Source organism: Branchiostoma belcheri, unplaced genomic scaffold (genome assembly GCF_001625305.1).
Source record: "Branchiostoma belcheri isolate BF01 breed outbred unplaced genomic scaffold, Haploidv18h27 scaffold24, whole genome shotgun sequence".
NCBI lineage: Eukaryota > Metazoa > Chordata > Leptocardii > Amphioxiformes > Branchiostomatidae > Branchiostoma > Branchiostoma belcheri.
Genome location: NW_017803843.1, coordinates 2,381,391 through 2,400,923, shown reverse-complemented (window position 1 = coordinate 2,400,923; position 19,533 = coordinate 2,381,391). Strand labels below are relative to the sequence as shown.

At 41.5% G+C, this 19,533-nt stretch overlaps 4 protein-coding genes across 5 annotated transcripts in view; 1 reads left to right on the top strand and 3 right to left on the bottom strand.

Annotated features, from left to right (window-relative positions):
- LOC109471136 (zinc finger FYVE domain-containing protein 26-like) overlaps nt 1-7,273 on the bottom strand; it is a 23,438-nt gene extending 16,165 nt beyond the window's left edge. Inside the window, exons 1-12 of the mRNA XM_019770365.1 lie at nt 6,905-7,273; nt 5,735-5,813; nt 5,537-5,626; nt 4,607-5,296; nt 4,267-4,434; nt 3,887-3,996; nt 3,554-3,732; nt 3,164-3,281; nt 2,079-2,917; nt 1,746-1,886; nt 1,485-1,634; nt 1,270-1,356 (exon numbers count right to left, since the gene is read on the bottom strand). Of these exons, the coding sequence (XP_019625924.1) occupies nt 1,270-1,356; nt 1,485-1,634; nt 1,746-1,886; nt 2,079-2,917; nt 3,164-3,281; nt 3,554-3,732; nt 3,887-3,996; nt 4,267-4,434; nt 4,607-5,296; nt 5,537-5,626; nt 5,735-5,813; nt 6,905-7,128 (2,875 nt within the window). The 5' untranslated portion in view covers nt 7,129-7,273. The remainder of the gene's footprint in view (nt 1-1,269; nt 1,357-1,484; nt 1,635-1,745; nt 1,887-2,078; nt 2,918-3,163; nt 3,282-3,553; nt 3,733-3,886; nt 3,997-4,266; nt 4,435-4,606; nt 5,297-5,536; nt 5,627-5,734; nt 5,814-6,904) is intronic.
- Nucleotides 7,274-7,635: 362 nt separating this feature from the next.
- Nucleotides 7,636-9,710, bottom strand: LOC109471085 (schlafen-like protein 1). The gene is made up of 4 exons (XM_019770280.1): nt 9,609-9,710; nt 9,329-9,470; nt 8,968-9,128; nt 7,636-8,665 (listed from the first exon to the last, which is right to left on the bottom strand). The coding sequence occupies exons 1-4, from the start codon at nt 9,615-9,617 to the stop codon at nt 8,381-8,383; spliced, it is 597 nt and encodes a 198-aa protein (XP_019625839.1). The 5' UTR covers nt 9,618-9,710; the 3' UTR covers nt 7,636-8,380.
- On the bottom strand, nt 9,398-14,363 carry LOC109471083. 2 transcript variants are annotated; one of them, XR_002140293.1, is made up of 6 exons: nt 14,266-14,363; nt 13,754-13,940; nt 13,205-13,377; nt 12,760-12,866; nt 10,528-12,528; nt 9,398-9,475 (listed from the first exon to the last, which is right to left on the bottom strand). XR_002140293.1 is itself a non-coding variant. In XM_019770279.1 (5 exons), the coding sequence occupies exons 2-5, from the start codon at nt 13,930-13,932 to the stop codon at nt 11,626-11,628; spliced, it is 1,362 nt and encodes a 453-aa protein (XP_019625838.1). In that variant the 5' UTR covers nt 13,933-13,940; nt 14,266-14,363; the 3' UTR covers nt 9,845-11,625. The 2 variants fall into 2 exon arrangements, 1 of the variants encoding a protein (XP_019625838.1); XM_019770279.1 differs by lacking the exon at nt 9,398-9,475 and having other exon boundaries at nt 9,845-12,528.
- The window catches only part of LOC109471082 (N-lysine methyltransferase SETD6-like), a 22,975-nt gene continuing 17,738 nt past the window's right edge, over nt 14,297-19,533 (top strand). The window contains exons 1-6 of the mRNA XM_019770278.1: nt 14,297-14,393; nt 14,601-14,725; nt 15,952-16,096; nt 16,371-16,518; nt 16,909-17,037; nt 17,201-17,432. Coding sequence (XP_019625837.1) covers nt 14,609-14,725; nt 15,952-16,096; nt 16,371-16,518; nt 16,909-17,037; nt 17,201-17,432 — 771 coding nt within the window. The 5' untranslated portion in view covers nt 14,297-14,393; nt 14,601-14,608. The remainder of the gene's footprint in view (nt 14,394-14,600; nt 14,726-15,951; nt 16,097-16,370; nt 16,519-16,908; nt 17,038-17,200; nt 17,433-19,533) is intronic.

Here is a 19,533-nt window from a genome sequence, read left to right as displayed (position 1 = left end):
GTCAATCTTACTCTGTATTTATCGCATTCTGTTGACATTTATCAAACTTGTTATACTAGTACAGTTATTTTCCAGACAATCAGGAAGAGATTTGGTGTTAAGATGTTTAAAACTTATGCTATGGCCAATTTAAGACCAGAAATTGGCATAAAATCTACGTTATGCTGTTGCACTTGAAAAATGCCAGTTTTTGAAATGTGCTTTTAAGTAATTTGGGAACAAAAAAATAGAATGAAAAGATTTGCAATATGTTCAGACATGCTCAGTCTGATATTTTTTGCAAAAAACCTGATGATGATTGGAAATTTCTCTTTTCTAGAGCGCATTTATCAATATGTTGTACACGTTATGTAAAATTCATAAATTAACACATTGCAATTAACTTATCTCCCTGTACTAAAAAGGATGGTGATAGAACTGGCCATTTTGCATGTTATGCAAGGTACATCCATATATGACACAAAACATGTGTTTTTATGTTGCTTGTCCTTTGGGTTAATATGGCTGATGGCTTACAGTTACCTGTCTTTTTTGTCCGAGAAAATGTGTAGTGTCCGTTGCTCGGTAATAACTTAAAATAGAAAAGCTGTGGGTGCATATGATTTCAGGTTCTGAAACAGCTGAAGATGCTGAACTTAAAACACAGTAGCTTATTTCAGTCTATTGCTGTAATTATATAGAAATAATGTACAAAAAACCTCAAGGGTGTAGTGTCCGTTGCCATGTAGTGTCCGTTGCCAAGTATACCATATAGGTACATTAATTACATTTTGTTGCAATTTTGAAGTAATTTTGTCATTTATGTTACTTCTGTAGCATTTTGTCAACCCCTAAATGACAGGTCTTGCAAGATTTGGTGTTCTTGTCATGTACTTGAGTGGCCAGATGTGGCCGGCAACGGACACTACAGCTTACTACAGCTTAGCTGTAGTGTCCGTTGCCGGCCACATCTGAAATGAGTGGGCTAAGCTTGGAAGAGCACAACTTTTGAACCAAACGTCTCCATCCAAAAATTTAAAAAGTGCAATGTATGGCAACACCTCTAGTGCGATTTTCTGCACTGAAAGTAGAAAAATATAAAACTTGAAAAATTGGCCCAAGTGCAACCCTTTGGCGCACCCTGATCTCGGAATAGCCGATTGATAAACCAACAGGAAAACAATTGATCTACATAGCCAAGCTGCTATCTATCAGCTACATGCAAACAGGATGTTGGAAATCCTACAAGATACAAATCTACAAGGAAGGGAATGTAAGGAAGCCACTAACCGGTTGCAGTACCAGTCTGTGTGCCCGTCACCTGTTCACTGCCTGGCAACGACCTCTCACTTTCTGCCCCAGTTCCTTGAGAAGTAGCTAGCAGCACAGAGAGGCGGAAATGTTGAACATAGAAGCAAGCTGAAGCTAATTTACATTTTATATCCTTGCCCTGCTATACAAAAAGATATGAAGGTGACAATAGCATTAAAACTTTTGGCAACTACCTGTCTCACTCCTGCTTCTGCTAGTTGAAGACCCTTGTTTCTTTCTTTGTCTTCTTCCTCTTTTGTCTTGTTCCCACTTGCTGTAGTAACTCCCCATCTCATCACCACTGCTAGTGTCAGCTGTGTCTCTGGTTCCTACAGCAATCAGGCCTGAGACAATACACAGGATCTGTCAACATCAGACCAATGTTGGATTCACAAGTTCATCACAACACCTTAAAATCTGGTCCTGACAAGTTAACGATGTAGAAGAATCCTAACCTGGCTGTTTAGGGACATATTCTGGTACCACCAGCTGGAAGCGCCACTGAGCCTCATTAATGCACTGGTCCAGCCTGGAGATCCTTTGCTGCAGGGAGCTCTCTGTGATGGAGGAGGACACACACTTCAGGAGGTCCTCATCTGGGCAGGTGGGGAAATCAGAATATAGGATAAGCTCTCTCAATATAGCTGAAAACTGTACAGGAAGTTTGGTCAATATGATTGTAATGTCAATCTCTTTAAGTGCGCAATTGAACAAAACAGTTAAGAATTTCTTATGGCTAGGTACTTAAATTATAAGGGACTGAATATACCTTCCAAGTTCCAACTCACCTTCTATGTTCTGGCCCTGCCCTAGCTTGGCAAACTTGGCAGACTTAAGATTGAGGAAGCATTCCTTCAGCACGGCTAGGACGTCCCGTACCAAACATTCATCCATGAGGAACCCCAGCCTGGGAACCTCCCGGGTCCAGCCGTCCCCACTCCTCCCACTGCTGTGTCCTGACAGGCCGTTTTTATCCTCACTAGCTGGTTCTGCAATGTCTGACAAACTAGGATGATGGTCCTTGTTGTTGACCTTTTTCCTCTTTGTTTTTGTGGTGGGTTCTTCTTTACCTGTAGCTTCTTCCTTACTTCCAGGGACTGTGGCTTCTTTTCCTATAGCTATCCCCTCACTTGCTGGGAGTATGGCATCTAACACTGTTCCCTGTACATTTGGCTTCCATGTGGTATTAGTCTCTGTTAGCACTCTGTACACCTCCGTGCTAGATACCATCTCCATACTGCTGTCTAGGGAGGGAGGACAGCTGAGCAGAGACTCCCTTCTGGACCCACGGTTTGTCCTGTCCAGTTCATACTGCCCCTCCTCCCCTCCACTGTCCGACAGAACTGACCTGTCATCAAGCAGGTCATCATGGGTGACAAACAGCAGGGAGAAGATATTCTCCAGAACCTCAGCACGGAAGGTCAGGGGTTGGATCTGGGACAGGTGGTCCTTCCCCACCTCCAGGTTCTTTGTGACATGTTTGGCATACATCTCCTCCATCTGTGCAGCAGGTTGGGTGTTGCTGTTGTGACTTCCTGCAGATACACTGCTGCTGGCCCTGGCTTTCATCCCCAGGTCCTGGCCATGCAGGATGGCATCCATGAAACATCTTATGGCACAGTAACCCCTGGAAACACATGCAAGTATATGTTACACTAACTACTGAAATCAAACAATTGATATACATTTCATATTATCAGCAAACTGTGGTACATACTGTAAGTTACTGTCACAGTATTTCAACTTTTTGGAAAATGATCAACCCATCAGAGAAAATCAAGTCCTGGGTTTCAGAACCTTGAAAAGTTTGAAATATGCTTAAAATGTATTTTCTGCACGATTACTGAAGTGATAAAAAGATAAAGGAGCCTACCTGTATATGGAAATGTCCCTCTGTTGCTGCAGACTTTGTGGACCTTCAGAAAGGGAGATGTCCTCAGCACTGTCATCATCCACAGGTGCAAACCTCACTATCTTCTTGGAAGAGTTTTCTAAAAGTACAGATGTCAACATACTGTTAGGCCAAGCTGAATGATACATACATCACCCTACATTCATGTGATGATTTTCAATTTGATGTACCGGTACACTTCACCTATCATCAATGGGTTTAGTGAACCTGTATGCTAATGAGGCATATCCATTTCTTAATAGCATTTATCTCATAGGTAATTTGTTGGTAAATGGTTACATGATTTGATTCTATAGATTCTCAAGATGACGCATCCTAGTACACGTCAGGTAAGGTTCTGCTTCTCTGTACCTCCTGTCGGCAGTGACGGCTGCTTGTGCAGCAGGTCCAGCACCTCCTGCTGGTTGAGACTGGCCAGACTGGTGGCCTGGTGCAGCATGAACAGGACGGAGTGAGACTCCAGACCCTGGAACAGCTGACTGGCTCTGTCGTGGTGGGTGATGGGGGCTCCACTCTCAATCACCAGGGGCCTGTGGAGATCATTACAGTCGTTGAGAAATGAAACATCCAGATTCATCTAGCTAAAATCATTGAAATGCTTATTGTAGACAAAAGGTATGATAAAGATAAGAAAGCATCAACAGCTACTGATCATGCTTTCACAGATACTGTAATAGTACTGACCTGGTTTTGTCCAGGCACCATTGCACCAGCTGTACTTGATAAGCCAGGTTCCTACAAGCCTGGGACAGTACAGGCTGGCTCTTCATCATCTCACTCTGCTCACTCAGGTCCTGTAAACAGGGAGAACAGTATGGCCATACATGTAGAATACTGTAGCTGTGATAGATTGTAACAGATGGAAGGTAAAGCACATGATGCCAATTTTTTAAACCTTTTCATCAGTATAGTGGTAGAAATACGATGTGGAGGCTGGATCCATGCACATACATGAAATCTATCATAAATGATTATAAAACTTTTACATGGAAATTCAAACAGGTTGTATGTTCTGGGGTGAGTGAAAGAGGATCTCTGATGAGTAGGACAGATGTGCCTCTGACCTGACTGTTCCACAGCCCGTCCATGAGTCTGGAGATGTTGTTGCAGCCGTAGCAGTGGTTCAACCCAAGGAGCAGGACCAGGGGGCACAGTGGATGGAACTCTGCTGGTGCCAACAGGGTAGCCAGCTCATCAAACTGACCAGCTTTTGCAAGATTCACTGCCGTATCCTGTTGGCAAAATACACAGTTCATTACAATGTACATGTAGCAAATTATACCTTATATGCTATAGATTGAAAACCATGGCAGCACGAATTTCCAACATATATAACATATGTCATTTATATGATACAAAAGATAGAGCAATGGCAAAACAGTTGTTAGTTACATTTGTACCTACCACAACATCTTCCAGGATGTGTCTCTGGCCCTGGAGACACCTGAAGAACAAGTTCTGCCATACAGCCCTCCTGTCGTCCCCCATCATCATAGCCATGGTGACAGCTTGGTCATCAGTCTCATCTTTAGCAGACTCTCCCGACACACTCACTCTCTCAACATATCTTTGTCTACTAGTCCTTAGCCTCATTTCATTTTCAACAGCAGCTAGTTCCTCCAACAGGAATGAGTCTTGCCTCCCCAGGAGACAGGAGTTTATTGCACTAAGTTTCAGACATAGCTGGTCTCTGCTTACAGAGCTGAGCAGCTCAGTGAACAGGTCCTGAAGTTTCAGGTCCACCATGTCTCTTGAAGGGTTCATCAGAGCAAGTATGTCATAAAGGTGTCTACAAATGTCACGTGATCTTTCTATATGATCTTCATCTTCTTTCATGTTCTTCAAAGTTTCGAGATCTTCAAATATACAGTCTATATACAGTTTCTGTAAGGCTTGGTTGTGTTGCAGGTACATCTCCCTGTCCTCTGCCACAGTGAGGTGTGCTAGAATGGCATGTCCCAGAGCAGGTTTCTGTTGGAGAACACCCTTAAGGAAGGACAGAGCCTCAGTACTCAGGCCTGTCAGGGTAGCAAGCTGGTGTTCCCGGCTGCTGTCTCTCTTAGTGATGGCACAACAGTGAAACCTGTATATTTCCTATAAGGGGGAACACATTGTTAGAAGTATTGATAAACCTAAACCTTTGGTAAACCTAAAGAGGAACAAGGAAGGATTTACAGCCTAGGATGAACAAGCTTCAAATAACTGTTACTACTACATATAGTACTTTTAATTACAAATACACTCATTTCCACTTGGAAACTTACTAATCCAAGAGAAATTCAAATTACAGCTATATTCATTTTAAGAATGTTCTTAAGACTGCAAAAATATTACCTGCAAGATATTGTCACTTGCTCCCTTCCCAGCCTCAAATATCAAAAGTCGAAACTCTGTGTCCTGATAGATGTCTGTTGGAAGTTGTTCCTGCAAAATGTAATTAACAGGTTGAATTATGTGTGATACAGTACCAAGACATTAATTCACAGGTTTGAATTACAAATAATACTTATCACAGTAAGCCATTGTACTGACCTGAGTTTGTAGCCCTTCAAATTCTGTAATACACATCCAGGACAGGTGATGGGGTGTGGGAACAGACATACCACCACACCTGGGAAAACACACAGTAAGGACAATGGCATCAAGAGGCAACAAACAAAGGTTTGCATAATATGTATTAGTTTTTTTTTCATCTTTGGTTGTATTCCTATTGTTTGTAGCTACAAGAATCTTTCCCCACTAAGCATCAGTGCAACAACTACATATAGCTCATAAACGGTAGCAGGTCATTTCCCCCCCATGCCTTTTCCCCCCCATGTTAGTCTGGTCATTTTCCTGTCAGTGGTTATGACTGCTTAAGTTATTTTTTTCAATCTAAGATAAACGTAGGTTACTATAACTGTTTACAAATTGTAATAGTGCGATATCTGTACTTTTGTTGTAGTTTTTCCCCAGTTTCATAGAATTTTACAGACTAACAAGCCGTCAGTTTCACTGCGGCGGGTGGGGATGCCAGGTTCCCCCACCACTAACACAGCCCAGGCACGGTGTCAAGTTGGAGATTTCAGCGACTGCTTGCTTGTGTTTTAATGTTTAAGTCAGAGACGTTTATGTTTGAACTAGTATATGAGTCGTATGCAAGGCTTGGGATTCTGTGCTGTGGTGAGTCTCTAAATTTCTTACATGCATATCAGTTAGTGCAGGAACTAAATCAAATTATGATATGAGTTTCACTCACTTCTCAATGTTTGTACCAAAAGGTTATTTATCATATATAGTAAGAAATAACACAATCTGACTTGGTTTAATAATGCTTTACACAACAAGTGAAAATACTGCCTATTTTGTGGATGGCATCCAGTCAGTTCTATGCATGGTATGGAATTCAAACTTTGATCTGCATGTTACGGTACAACGTACAATGTACTAAAGTATTATAAAACTAAAATTATGTACTTTGCGACCTTTGTTACTAGTCTAGTATTACCCACGTCGTAATGTGTTTAGCAGACAATTTGACAGCATCAGTATAAAAAAATTGCAATGTTGTTTAAAGTATAGATATTGAGACGTAGCATCATTTTTTTGGTCCCTTTTTTTTACGCCAGGCATCGAAGTTTTGCACGCCCCGCCCCTCGCTCAGTTGGCCAAATCCGGAAGTGGGGAGGGGGGCGTTGCGTTTCAAGTTTTTTTAACACCTACCTTAGATCATAAGGATGATCTGCAATGGCCTTGAGAATATGTTGGATGTTACACGGAGTTTTCTCCCTGTGCGTGTGCAGCTGGTCCACGCAGGCTCGCGCCAGTTCCCACTGACCGAGTGAGACGTTGTTACAGAAGCAGACGAACAGCTGACTGACCGCTACTTCTTCCTCCCGACCGAACGGGTGGGAGAACTTCCCGTCACTGCTCCTCCCTGTCTCCATGTCTGCAGCGCCACGGAGTCTTTACGTGATCGGAGTACTACTTAAAAGGTTGGCGACACGAACGTCGGCCCCTTGGTTTACTCAAAACTACTCAAAGACTCGTAACTTGGCCATGGCGGCGGCCATTTTGAGTCAATCATGTGATGACTAGAACAGATGCATGATGGTCAAAATACACCTGTTCTTAAGTGATGATGTAACCTTAGAATATCCACAATGTATGCTGCTGTCCGTGTCTTGCTTGCAATAAATGTAAATTTGCAATCAAGTTGAACAAAATATCAAATGTACCGTCCAACTATTCCAAATACGTCATAGAAAAGAACTCCATCCATAGAACTACTAAGTCAGCAGTCTCTCATTACTGTGTAATAGTTAGATAAAGTTAATGTTACAATGTAAAAGTTATTTTCTAAGAAAAAAGTCTTATTACATTTGCATATTATATGCAATGCACAAATGAAAAATGACTCAGGAATATCTACTTTAAAAATAGACCTTTTATTCTATTTCACAGTTACATGTTTAAAAATTTGCAAAAAGTAGCTGGATCCTTGGGTGTGCATACACAAATAGGAAACATTAATTGTGTTGACTCTTTAAAAGAAAAGCATGGGCTAGCTCCAAGCATGGTGTATTATTGGTATCTTCTCTTACAACATCCAAGACTTTAACAACTGACTACAGCCTCACCTGTTTCAATATCAAGGTGACTTGAATTGAAATATCAATAGCTGCAGTCTTTGCAGGTGAAAAAATATATCTGCAGGTACAAGGTGAAAAAATTTACCTTTTGGCCAATTTATGATTTCATGTATTCAGATGCTTAATTGTGCTATTTAACTATTGGAGCATAACGGTGAAGTTTACATCAATACCCCAGGCATCATTGCTGAAAGGAATGAATATTCTATCTAACCTTTACACATATGATGAGGACAAAATTGAATACACAGTTACATGATTCATGTGCAAAGAAAAGCAAAATGTAAGCCTTTGCACATATAGAGCAGCCTCCATTGTCCATACATTGAAGAATTAATGCATCTCAAACATATCAATAGTCAAGAAGATGAAGCAACACTTCATCATTTACAAAAGCATTGTATGTAACGTTACAGTATATATTTCAAGCTGTTCACTATCAAATATGATCAAAAATATGTTCTTTGGTCCTTTTATATTTGAATTATCAATGACACATTTATTTGGAACTTAACTGTCACCTTTAGCACTTGACTTGACTTTAGTCTCATAAAATAACACAGACTTTGGACTTTGATGCAAGCTTTTTCTCTGCCTCCTTCAGCCTGTGTTCTTTGTCCTGTAGTTCCCTAAGCAGCTGCTGCTCTCTGTCTTGTAGTTCCTGAAGGAGCTGGTGCTCCCTATTCTGTAGGACATGGGTGGAAGTATCTTTGTCTTGTAGTTCCATTAAGGACTGCTGCTCCTTGTCTTGTAACCTGTGTTCTTTCTCTTGTAGTTCCTTCAGAAGTTGTTGCTCCCTATTCTGTAGCACCTGCAGGTCCTTCTGGTAGTTCTGGGATTGTAATACACGCATTAGGTTAGATATTCTTTCATCATGCGCAGGAAGTTGAATGAGTCTATCTTAAATTTTACCAAATCTGTGTGACAATTATTTTTACCTTCAACTGATTATGGATGAAATTGTTGGACCTTGGAACTGTGTGAACCATTTTCAGACACAGACTTGGAGAATACATATACATGAACATTACCCCCAAATATACAATCATATACATGTTAATGTTATACATGTACTCTAACAGTGTAAGACATGTGCAACACATGGTTGAAGAGGAGGAAGTCAATGATCCTTACTCTTTTACACCACTCCTGCACACCACTCGCTGTGAGCTCCTCCACACTTCCATCTCTCCGTACAAACACCTCTCCATGGGGTGTGGCATACAGACCTTGGTGTCGGTCTGTAGGAGTGTGGACTGTGATGGACAGCACTTTCCTACTGGTAGGGGCATCACCTGATGGTACAGTTACTTTTTAAATCACTTGTCAATTACTGCCGGTAGTTCATTGTATGTTGCAATATTAACTTAAAACTGCAGAGTTAACGTTACATGAACAGGCCATGGCAATGCTGCATTTTTTATTTTCCATGTAAAATTTCTCCTCTGCTCTTCTCTTTTATTAGAAAGAGAACATCATTCATATTAGAACATACCATGTGTTGCTTGTTCCAGGACTGGAGTGAACTTGACACTGTACTGGGACGGGAAGACTTGAGGTCTGAAGCCTTTTATGACACTGTCAATGTCAATCCTGATGCTGTCCTCCCTCCTGTGGTCACAGCTGACACCACACACCTTCCCTGGTCAAACAAAAACACTTTAGGGGTCAGGTCAATGTTACAATGTATGCCACCAAATCAAACATTTAGCAAAGACAAAATTGCAGTTTCTTCATGTTGAAACTGCAGGTAAACTTTTTGCAGGTTAACTTACCATCATCATTGACTCCCACCATCAGTGTTCCACCATCACTGTTCAGAAAAGCACGGGTGTATTTTGCCACAGTTCTTTTCAGATGTTTTTCAAAGAAGTTACCATCTCCTTTCTTGAATTCCAGAGACCTGGTTTCTGCACCAAGAGACTCCCCAAGCAGCAAGTTTTCTGACCTCCTGGCTGACCATTGAATTCTCTGAGTTTCATTTGGAACTTTGCTAAAGTTTAAAAGATCTGGGGGTTGGCTATTGCACTGAACATTTGACGAGGGATAATTTGTTCTACTTTTATGAGCTGCTATCTGATGCTGCTCCAAATTATGTGCTTGCTTCCATTGTCTTCCCATTCCCACAGAGTGCTCTCCATGTTGGTCTTTCTTCAAGTTGACTTTAAGGCGTTTATTCTCTGCTACTATTTGAAGTTGGGAAATCAAAATCAAACTATTTTCAGAAAGCAATGATAGACTTCTAAGTGCCTGCGTTTGCTCTGCTGCATGCTGGAAGTAGATGAAGCCATAAGCCCTTTGGTGTTTCTTTCTCACTTCCACATCTTCTTCTGTTACTTCACTGAAGCCGAGACTTGTCATCAGACATGTCAGACCATGTCTGAGTTCCTCTTTGCTTCGGGATCGATTAAGGTTTCCTACAAACAAACCGTGGCCTTCCGACATGTCAGCTACTATCTTTAAATCATAAAAAAGTTGGTAATGCCATATTTATAATGTCTGGTTTTTGCCAAATCCAGCCTGGTTTTCTTTTGCAGGCTACATGCGTTGATGTGAAAGCAGCTGTTCGAACTTTCAGCACCAAGTAACGATATTAGCTTTTAGCTGTAAAAGCATAAATTCTTCTCCTGTTTCTAAAAAAGTTAACATCAGAAGGTGACAGCAACAACTGGTTCGAAGACCACTTCAACATACAGAAAGGGGTGGGGGGCGACGTGGCAGGGCGCAGCTGAAGTCCGTCCGGTCATATCGGTCACCGTCGCACGTTAACATTAGCCACCGATGTTCGTCAGTTTCCTCCTCAGGTTGTCGAGTATATATAACTTTAACCAAAACGCTACATAGTCGTCAGAATATACTCTACCATTGCCCTAATGGCGAGTGTTTACCCATTCCCTGGGTAAATAGTAACGTTTCAACTTTGACCTCGGATGCCAATTCGGGCTGCAGTACTGCACAAAGATGACAGAGAGCGCTGTGTGTTCAGGCACATTTCTGTGCATCTATTCCATCATTCCATCAGCCCTGTTTGGTACATATAACGTTACCAATAGCTGAGGTTCTCCTACGATTGACACAGATTGAAAACACAACTAGAATGACTTGACAGTATTTCTATCACCATCAACACTATTCCTTAAGAGTAACATTAGAAATGAACTGAATTAACATTCATCTTCCTTGCATCTTCCTTGCCAAAAATAGTTTGAGAATACAAATGTAACGTCACATTGATGGAATTGTTGATAACCAAGGAGGTTGAATGTGATAAATAACAACAGGCAATATCAGTAACAAATGTTTGCTGTTTTTATCTGGACATTTGTTTCATGGTCATAGCTGAGCAACAATCATATACAATATTAGTACTTCAAAATAAACAATATATATTTACATAATATAGAAACATTTTCTTCACATTTCAGTAAATTTTAAGACAAGGCTATTTTTGTAACTTTTTGTACAGTGAGGACAGTTCTATCAGACTATCTTGTAAGCAAAGCAGGAAGTTTATATGCTACATGATTTTAATGCCATTGCTTTTCTAAAGGAATCATAACAGCAGAGCACATTCTTGACATGGATATACAATGTGTCTTTGAATGTCATCTTTGCATTACCTTCTTCTTAAGGCACATTGGGAATACATTTGTAGTAGTTTCCAACTTTAGTACCTCCAGATCAAAAAACAAAAACAATCATTCTCATTTTTAACTGCAATGCATTGTCTCCAGAGAAGGAGAATTGTTAGCTGTTGTATATCATACACAGGTGTAATACAAAATGTACTGCCTAGATATCTTCCAACAGTGTAAAACTCACTAACTCCTTGGGGAGCTCTACCTGCTCCAGCTTCTGAGACAGGCCAGGTGTGCCAAGAGCCTTCCTTAACACACACCGGCTCAGGTTCTTCAGAGAGGGGAGAACAGTTACCTGCTCCTCGATCCACTTCATGGTGTCCACATACTTGACCAGCAGGTCTGAGTGGTGTGGGGGAGACTCGGTTATCTCCATCAGTAGCTCTGCTTTGTACTGGAAGATATGAGCCTTTTCCCTGAAAAGCCTTGCCTCCAGACTGCTGGGGTAGATCACTATTGCCCTGGTGAGGAGGGTGAAGCACTTCCTGAGCTCTCGCAGGTTGCACAGGCAGAGGTTTACCTTCTCTCTATCTGTGTACGCCTCACAAATATTTTCCAGCACCCAGCTCATGAACACATCAAAATGAACCACATCTAACACATTGATTGTAAACTGCCCCATGAAGAATTTAACCGCCTCAACAACTTCCCCTTCAACATTGCTTAGAGTGGAAATACAATGAACAAACTCTGACAGTTTAGGCTTGTACCCATCATCAAACAGCATCTTAAGTGTCATAAGCAGGCTACTCATTTCTATCTGGTCACGCTGATGATATTCCTTCTGAACACATTGCAGAAGGCTCTCATGCAGACTGTGGTTTGCCAGCTTCAGTGAGAGGTTGGCACCATTTTTCAGGAGGGTTCTGATGTTGTTAAAGTTCCTAAAAGCCCTTCTACCATTGTCATCCTCTGTCTGCAGGAGTGCATGGGTGAGGACACTGAAGCCATCGGATGATCTCCTGCCGTTGACATCTGCACCTGCATCCACCAGCACCTGGATACAGCTGTTGTTGTACTTTGTGGTGGCTTCATGGAGCGGCTTGGTCCCAAAAACCTGACAGCAATCACATCATTAATTGGTCATTGTGAGACTGCTGTACTTTCCCAATTATGAATAGGTTATAACCAACACAAACAATTCAATTATTTTATTTCATCACAATTCACTACCCTCTATTAATATTTGACCAAAACTGCATTTAAACTATGAGAGCTAAATTGGAGCTTTGCTGATTCTTCCTTTAGGTCCTTTATGTCAGTAGAACACAGAACCCATCACACTTACAGTACAGTTGGCATTCACTTTGGCACCATGCTGGATGAGCAGCTTCAACATCTCAGGGTGATCTGCAACAACTGCCTGGTACATAGCTGTCCCATACACATCTGGATCTGGAACATCATAGGATAGGAGCAATAATGTTCATTAGTCATTACTGAGCAACAGTCAAATTGTCATCAATCTTGGTTTTCACATTGAGTTGTAAGTCAAAATCCACCATCTGAAAATCTGATTTATTGTTCTATGGTTGCACCATCAAAATTTCAGTTGCATATTTGACCTGAATTTTTTTTGTTATCTTAAATGCTGCACTCCAGAAAGTTGGACCTGGACCTTAAACCCCATCCAGAGACTCTCTCCTACTAACAGTAATAAATTGTCACTGAAGCATGTAGTCATCAGTATAGAGCTTCTATTGCCAACATTGCTATCATTATATATCAATCACCATGGAAAGCTGTCTTGGCTCCATGCTTGAGGAGGATTTCAGCACAGTGCAGACAGTTGGTCATGGCAGCATACACCAGAGCCACACTGGCTGCTGTCACAAAGTTCTCATTTTTCTTCAGGCTGAGAGACAGGCTGCTGAAGTGGTCGGCCAGGTCCTTTTTTCTACTTTCTCTATTTAAGAAATATCATAAAATCATACATGCATATCATAGCGATCATTTGGCAGATTTCTGAATCAATACACAAATTAACACAATCTATCATAAGAAAATTTCTCCAATTTATACATTGTGGCTTTTGCTAATGCACTATGCACCTCCTAGTTTTAAGTCACCATCAATGATACATGTATAACGTTACTGTTATGAACATGGCTATTGATACACCGGGTGTGGATATATACTGTTATACTGGTCAACATCAGACTACCACTATCACATGATCAAAATGGAGTATATTCTCTATTTGTCATGAATGTCATGAATCTGGACCTGGTCATCCACTATTAACGTTAATCTGACCATGATAAGAAAGACATTTTTCTGACCTGATTTTTTTGTCTGGTCTTACACCACCATAAGCTGTCTCTTTGTGAGTTTCACAGTGCACACAGACATCGATGGCATCCTTCAGCTGCTGACTCAGCCTCCTGGTGGGTCTGTCCAACGCGGCCTCACGACTCAGGACCTTGTTCAGGTCCAACTCCAAACAAATCATGGACGACATTTCTGGATCTGTACAATATAATGTAGAATTGTTACTGTAACTTTGTTAAAGTTAAACCTGCTGTTGCATTGTATCGCTCCTGAAACTACTTGGCTCGTTATATTTACTGGCTGTGGGTAACCTAAAGGACTAAACACCATTCGGTAGGATGGAGACTCCCTAAATTGTTCTTGTCAACAAGCCAAAGATGGGAGGTAGATTTAAACCTGAACGTGAGTCAGATCAGTGTTTTAAAAGTCAATTTTTGAAGAAACATTATAAATTGTTAGCGATTCAGCTAACTCCAGAGTGGCACCAGAGTGCGCCAGGGATGATTTTGAACGTAACACTTACTTGGAAAATAAATTGTTGTTTTTGTGAACGCCTTGTACTTCGTTCGTCTCCAGCCCAGGTGCCACGACTCAAGTCCATAGTCCAACTGACCGACCTTTAACACTGGACTGGACTAGTCGGCCTGTTGGGTAAGTGTTGATAATCAAAATTTCATTTAGGCATAATGACTGCTTTACTAAGCATAACTAATAATGTTATATGTATGTAATATACAATACGTATGTATAATGAAGTATTAGTCATTATTCTTATACTTTTAATGTTTTATTTAGTTCAGTTATGTTGACCTGCCTCCCCTGGCAGTAACGTTAATAGACTATTCCAAATGTCCAAAGAATTCAACATGGCGGGACCTTCAAAGAAGAAAATCAAACTCAGCAACGCTGTGGATGAAGACGATGAGAAGTTGCAGTCATTTTTACAGTGGTGTGTCAAGGAAGACTTCCAGGTGAACCCAAAGGTAGGAGATCCTGCAGATATAACTGGAAATGTCAAGAAGGCACACTTTCTCATGTCCATCCCCATGATGAGGGCTATTCCAAGTTCTGAGGGGGTGTGGTTAATCCTTTAAAAGTCTCCCATTTAGTTAGCATGCGTAAATCAATTCAGTTTATGAGCGAAGTGTTTACACTGGACATCTATTAACTTTGTAAGATCCTAAGGTCCTAAAACTTTTATCAATTGTGTTTTGACTTCATTGTCAATAAAATTATCTAGTTCCCCTTCCCTCTGAGTAGAAGTGTTGTAGTCAACATTAGTCAGTAGTCAAAATATTCAGTCAACAAAGCAAGCGGCTTATAAATAACTACAGTACAATGAGTTAGTGATTGTGGCGTAGCATGGCTGAATGACTTTCAAGCCTTATTTATGTGGTAAAGATTTTAAAAGTTGAACTTGATACTCATATTTCCATTCCATGTGATACAGCAAGAAGGTTAAACCTCCTTGGATACAGATGTGACTAGTATGAGTATGACTGAATGAGGGCAAAGCCATGCTAGCCATGATGAGGAAGAAGCGTAATTTATAGTACAAACTTTGAGCCTGCTCGGGGAGTATGAGTATTACTTACTACTGTCTCTATACTTTATCCAATTAAACTTTTCTTGGTGAATGGCAGACTGTGTGATTGATTCTGCTCGCTCATTTTTCAGGCGCCCTCCCTGTGGAAATTAACACATTGCCAGCAATCCAATTGTAGCTATGGTCATTAGCTCGCACTAACAGATAGAGCACTCCCTTGTCCCTTAATTTATGCCACTTACTGTAACACTCTGTGCTACTTCTGTTGCTGAGATGGAAATTATATATGCCACCATCTATCAAGATGATCTTACAAGTCAGTAGTGATAGACAATTCTCATCATTCTGTGAAATATTTGAGAAATATTTGTGTAGGGGATTACTACTAGCTACACTTTATAGCTTCCATCATCATCATCAGTCGGTTGCAGCACAGGCAACTGCAAAAGCCGTCCACTTCTCCTTGTCGCCATACAAAGTCAATATTCAAATGAAGGACATTGCCTCCAATTGACTTATAAATTAACAAATAAATAAATAAATTACAGCTTTAAATTGAACAGAAAGAAAGGTTTATGTCATATAAGCAAATAAAATGATGAAATTGAAGTCCCTGGGCCTGCAAACCAGTCTTTATAATAAAGTTTATTGCTCATTACACAGGTACATGTTGGGAGAGAAGGGTCATGTGCCCAGTATGGTATGGTGGCAAAGGAGGAGCTGGAAGAAGGAGAATGTTTGTTTAAGGTGGACAAGACTGCTGTTCTCAGCACAGAAACTACTGAAATTGCACATCTCCTGAAAGAAGGTGATTTAATAAATGCAATGAAAAAAATAAAATAGATTTAGTAAAATTGACAAAAAAAACTGTTCTAGCAAGGTATACGATCTTATACAAAAGTTACTTATACAGTGTATATCCATATTTTATGCTATTAAAAGTCCAATAATTATAAGTTGTAACATTATGTCATTTGCCTATTTATCACTATGAGTATGACCAGGTGCATGAAGTATGGTGAAATAGAAAGTTGGAGTCTGTTTCTGTTTTTCTACTGAACAAACTTGTCCTTCCCTGCCAGGAGAGGTCAGTCTGCACAGTGACAGCGGCTGGGTGCCCCAGATACTGGCACTGATGTATGAGTACACCAACCCCAAGTCCAGATGGAGGCCATACCTGCAGCTGGTACCAGACTTCTCAGAACTAGATCAACCCATGTTTTGGACAGAGTAAGATTTTTCATGGTCGTGACTTTTGATACATGGAATGAGCTGTTTTGATATTTGCATAGTCGCCGAAGACCACGGTTGCATTGCAGCTTCTCTTTGATTGTGTACAGGCATAACTTGTGCAGAAGAATGGACAGATAGAGAAACCCATAAAGGCATGAAAATTGAACTGCACTTGTCCATTATGGAGTTAGGACATCCATATCTACCTACTTTCCAGATACAGCTGCAGTTTGCTTGGTCATCACCACTTGTTAGCCTATGTATGGACTCAATGAAATAGCCAGTAGAATCCATTTGAAAAATTATGGTGACAATCAGTGGTAAATAATACACACTTCCTCAAACAATGTTTCTTGTGATGAATTCATATATCTTCTTGTATTACAGAGATGAAATAGAAAAAGATCTGTGTAATACAGGCATACCAGAAGCTGTCAAAAGTGACTTAACCAAGATGAAGCTGGAGTATACTTCATTAGCGCTACCATTCATCAAGAAGCACAGCCACATCTTCAGGTAGAAGTGGATTCCTTTGAAAAAGTTGCCCATCCCTTCTGATTTATTGTGTTAATTTCCTGGCTGTAATAGTTTGTTTTACCTTCATACTAGTAATACCTTAGGACAAATGAACCCAAACTATTATAACCATTTGTCATGAACGTATGAACGTCTCTTTCAGTGAGGAGGTACACTCCTTTGCACTATACAAGAGAATGGTGGCCTTTATAATGGCATACAGCTTCTTTGAACCAGTGAGTGATGAAGATGGCCAGGGGGATGAGGGGGGCAAGTCATCCTTGCCGCTGATGGTTCCCATGGCTGACATCCTGAACCACATTGCCAAGAACAATGCCCACCTGGAGTGGGACAAGGACTGTCTGAGGATGGTGACCACCAGGCCAGTGGCTGCTGTGAGTTATCAGTACCTGCAGCAGGTGGTCCTATCTGGAGCTTACTGCAGAACTTTAGTTGGCAAAGAAAAGGCTCCAATAATATGAATTATGATTGGGTTAACTCAAGGTTTAGCTATTTTTGTTTCCCAAGTGGATTTTGCCAGCTCAAATCACTGTGTATTTCATGTCTATTCCAAGCAAAGGCAAGACAATGATGGTGGGAGGTGCTGGCATTGATGATCCACCATATCTGGTCCATTGTTCCCCAAAACATCATACAGTACAGATCGCGGGATAAGCATCATCGGGATTCGGGATTTTGCGGGAGATCCCGCGGGAGTTTGCGGGATATCACGCGGGAGACTGCGGGATATCCCGCGGGAGTTTGCGGGATATCACGCGGGAGATTGCGGGATATCCCGCGGTATTCTTTCGGGAGGCCTGTCGTGTCCCGCGTACCGCGTAGCGAAAAAACTTGGTGCGAGACCCCGAAGTCTGCCGCGGCTCGGAACGGCGATGGCGGCGTGTCAAATGTTTATTTTTACGTCCTGCCGGGCGATCTGTGCCGGGCCGATGGAGTCTGACGCCAGTCAACTTTGCTACAATTTTGCTACAATTTTGATGGTGTTGAAGCATAGGAATGTACGAAAATAATGTGTATAAGGTGTTTCTCACGCGGTCATAGTTATTATAAAACTGCTACTTTTTTTTGAAAGCTATTGTTCAGCGCAAACTTTAACTTTAAGAAACTACCGTGAATGAATACAATGTAACGTGTAGTAATCCCTCCGTCTCCGGTAAATTCGGCAAGATTGTTACCAAGAAATAAAAATTATGAGGCGTACCGGCAGTAGTTTGTGGTTGTGTTTCATAATCTTGTAGCTGTTGTCTTCTCATGGGTAGCTTGCGTCAAGAGGTCTCCGTATTAGTATTAAGAATTGCGACAATTAAAAGTTTGCCCATCAAAATCCCGGGGCGTGCGTCTCCCCCCTCCCCAAAAACTCTTGCATCAACAACGACCATGTCCATAATTAATTTCGATAGATTGCTATCACCCTGAAAGCAAGTACTTCCACGCGGCTGGCAAAGTTTCTTTCGGTAGGAAAACATTCTACTTCTGTCAGCTACGGGGTCAGCCAACTAGATGAAAACGGAGTCGATTTTTAACAGAACAACGCTATAAACTTAGCGCACGTCCAAGACACGGGAGAACCCGAAAAATAAATAAACACGGGAGAACCCGACCTAAACGTGTTTATGCTAAAATTGACGCAAATTAATTCGTTCTCAGACCATAAAACTTGAAATTCACTCGGTACACTCCGTGGAACTAGCCTCCTCACATGTGAAAAACGTTGTTTTGGGATGAAATTGGGATATAAGAAAATTACAATGCCGCATGCCGGCCGTGCAGGGCGGAAAAAGAAGCTACAATCCGACGTACGTATAACAATCGTCAGGCGGTGTTTCTGTGGGGCGGCGCATCTGACTCAACTCTTTGAATTCGCGGCCCGGCTGGTGGGCGGGTCCCCATCTGCGCGCTGTGATTGGCGCGCCAGAACGCCACGTGGTCAGGCGGCGCCGGGGAGTCTGCCAGCGCCGCTGCTGGCGACGTGCGGTTTCTATGGCGACGCGGCGTGGGAACGCCCGGCCCAACACTGGGGGTCTGCATGCCCTTTTTCGTAAGGCGTAATCATTGGTTTATTGGTTGGTTTAATCAGGCGTTTTTTAATTCATTATCTTCGTAAACCGTAGGCAACCTTCCCTAAAATCAACGTAATTCGTAATCAGTACATTAGCCGCAAAGCGTAAAGTCGTAATCAGCTCTGAAACTTTAACTTTATAGCGAAAATTTTGCGTAATTCGTAATCACTAACCCCCATGCAGGCCCTGAACACTGCGTGGCGCACGAAATGTATCAAAGTTTGAGGCGTAAAGAACCCTTGAATTATGCTTCGCCCCCTTGTTTTACACAATGTTTAATCTCTCTTCCGTAACTCCATACGTCAACCTCCCCTATCTAGGAGAAAAATAAAGAACTCGAGTGGCGATTTGGCACGTCGATGCGTTAGATTTTTTAAAAATTATATCTGAAATAGCGCGGGTCGGGTGACATCAA

Bases quoted from the DNA above. Each gene is read 5' to 3' on its own strand.
- LOC109471085 (XM_019770280.1), bottom strand. The intron at 9,129-9,328 runs GTATGTTCTAAT...CTGTACCATCAG, and splicing joins CCTGGAACAAGCAACACATG to GTGATGCCCCTACCAGTAGG. The intron at 8,666-8,967 runs GTAAGGATCATT...TTACAATCCCAG, and splicing joins TGCAGGAGTGGTGTAAAAGA to AACTACCAGAAGGACCTGCA.
- LOC109471083 (XM_019770279.1), bottom strand. From the start codon at position 13,932: ATGTCGTCCATGATTTGTTTGGAGTTGGACCTGAACAAGGTCCTGAGT. The intron at 13,378-13,753 runs GTCAGAAAAATG...TTTCTTAAATAG, and splicing joins AGACCAGACAAAAAAATCAG to AGAAAGTAGAAAAAAGGACC. The intron at 12,867-13,204 runs GTGATTGATATA...ATGATGTTCCAG, and splicing joins AGCCAAGACAGCTTTCCATG to ATCCAGATGTGTATGGGACA.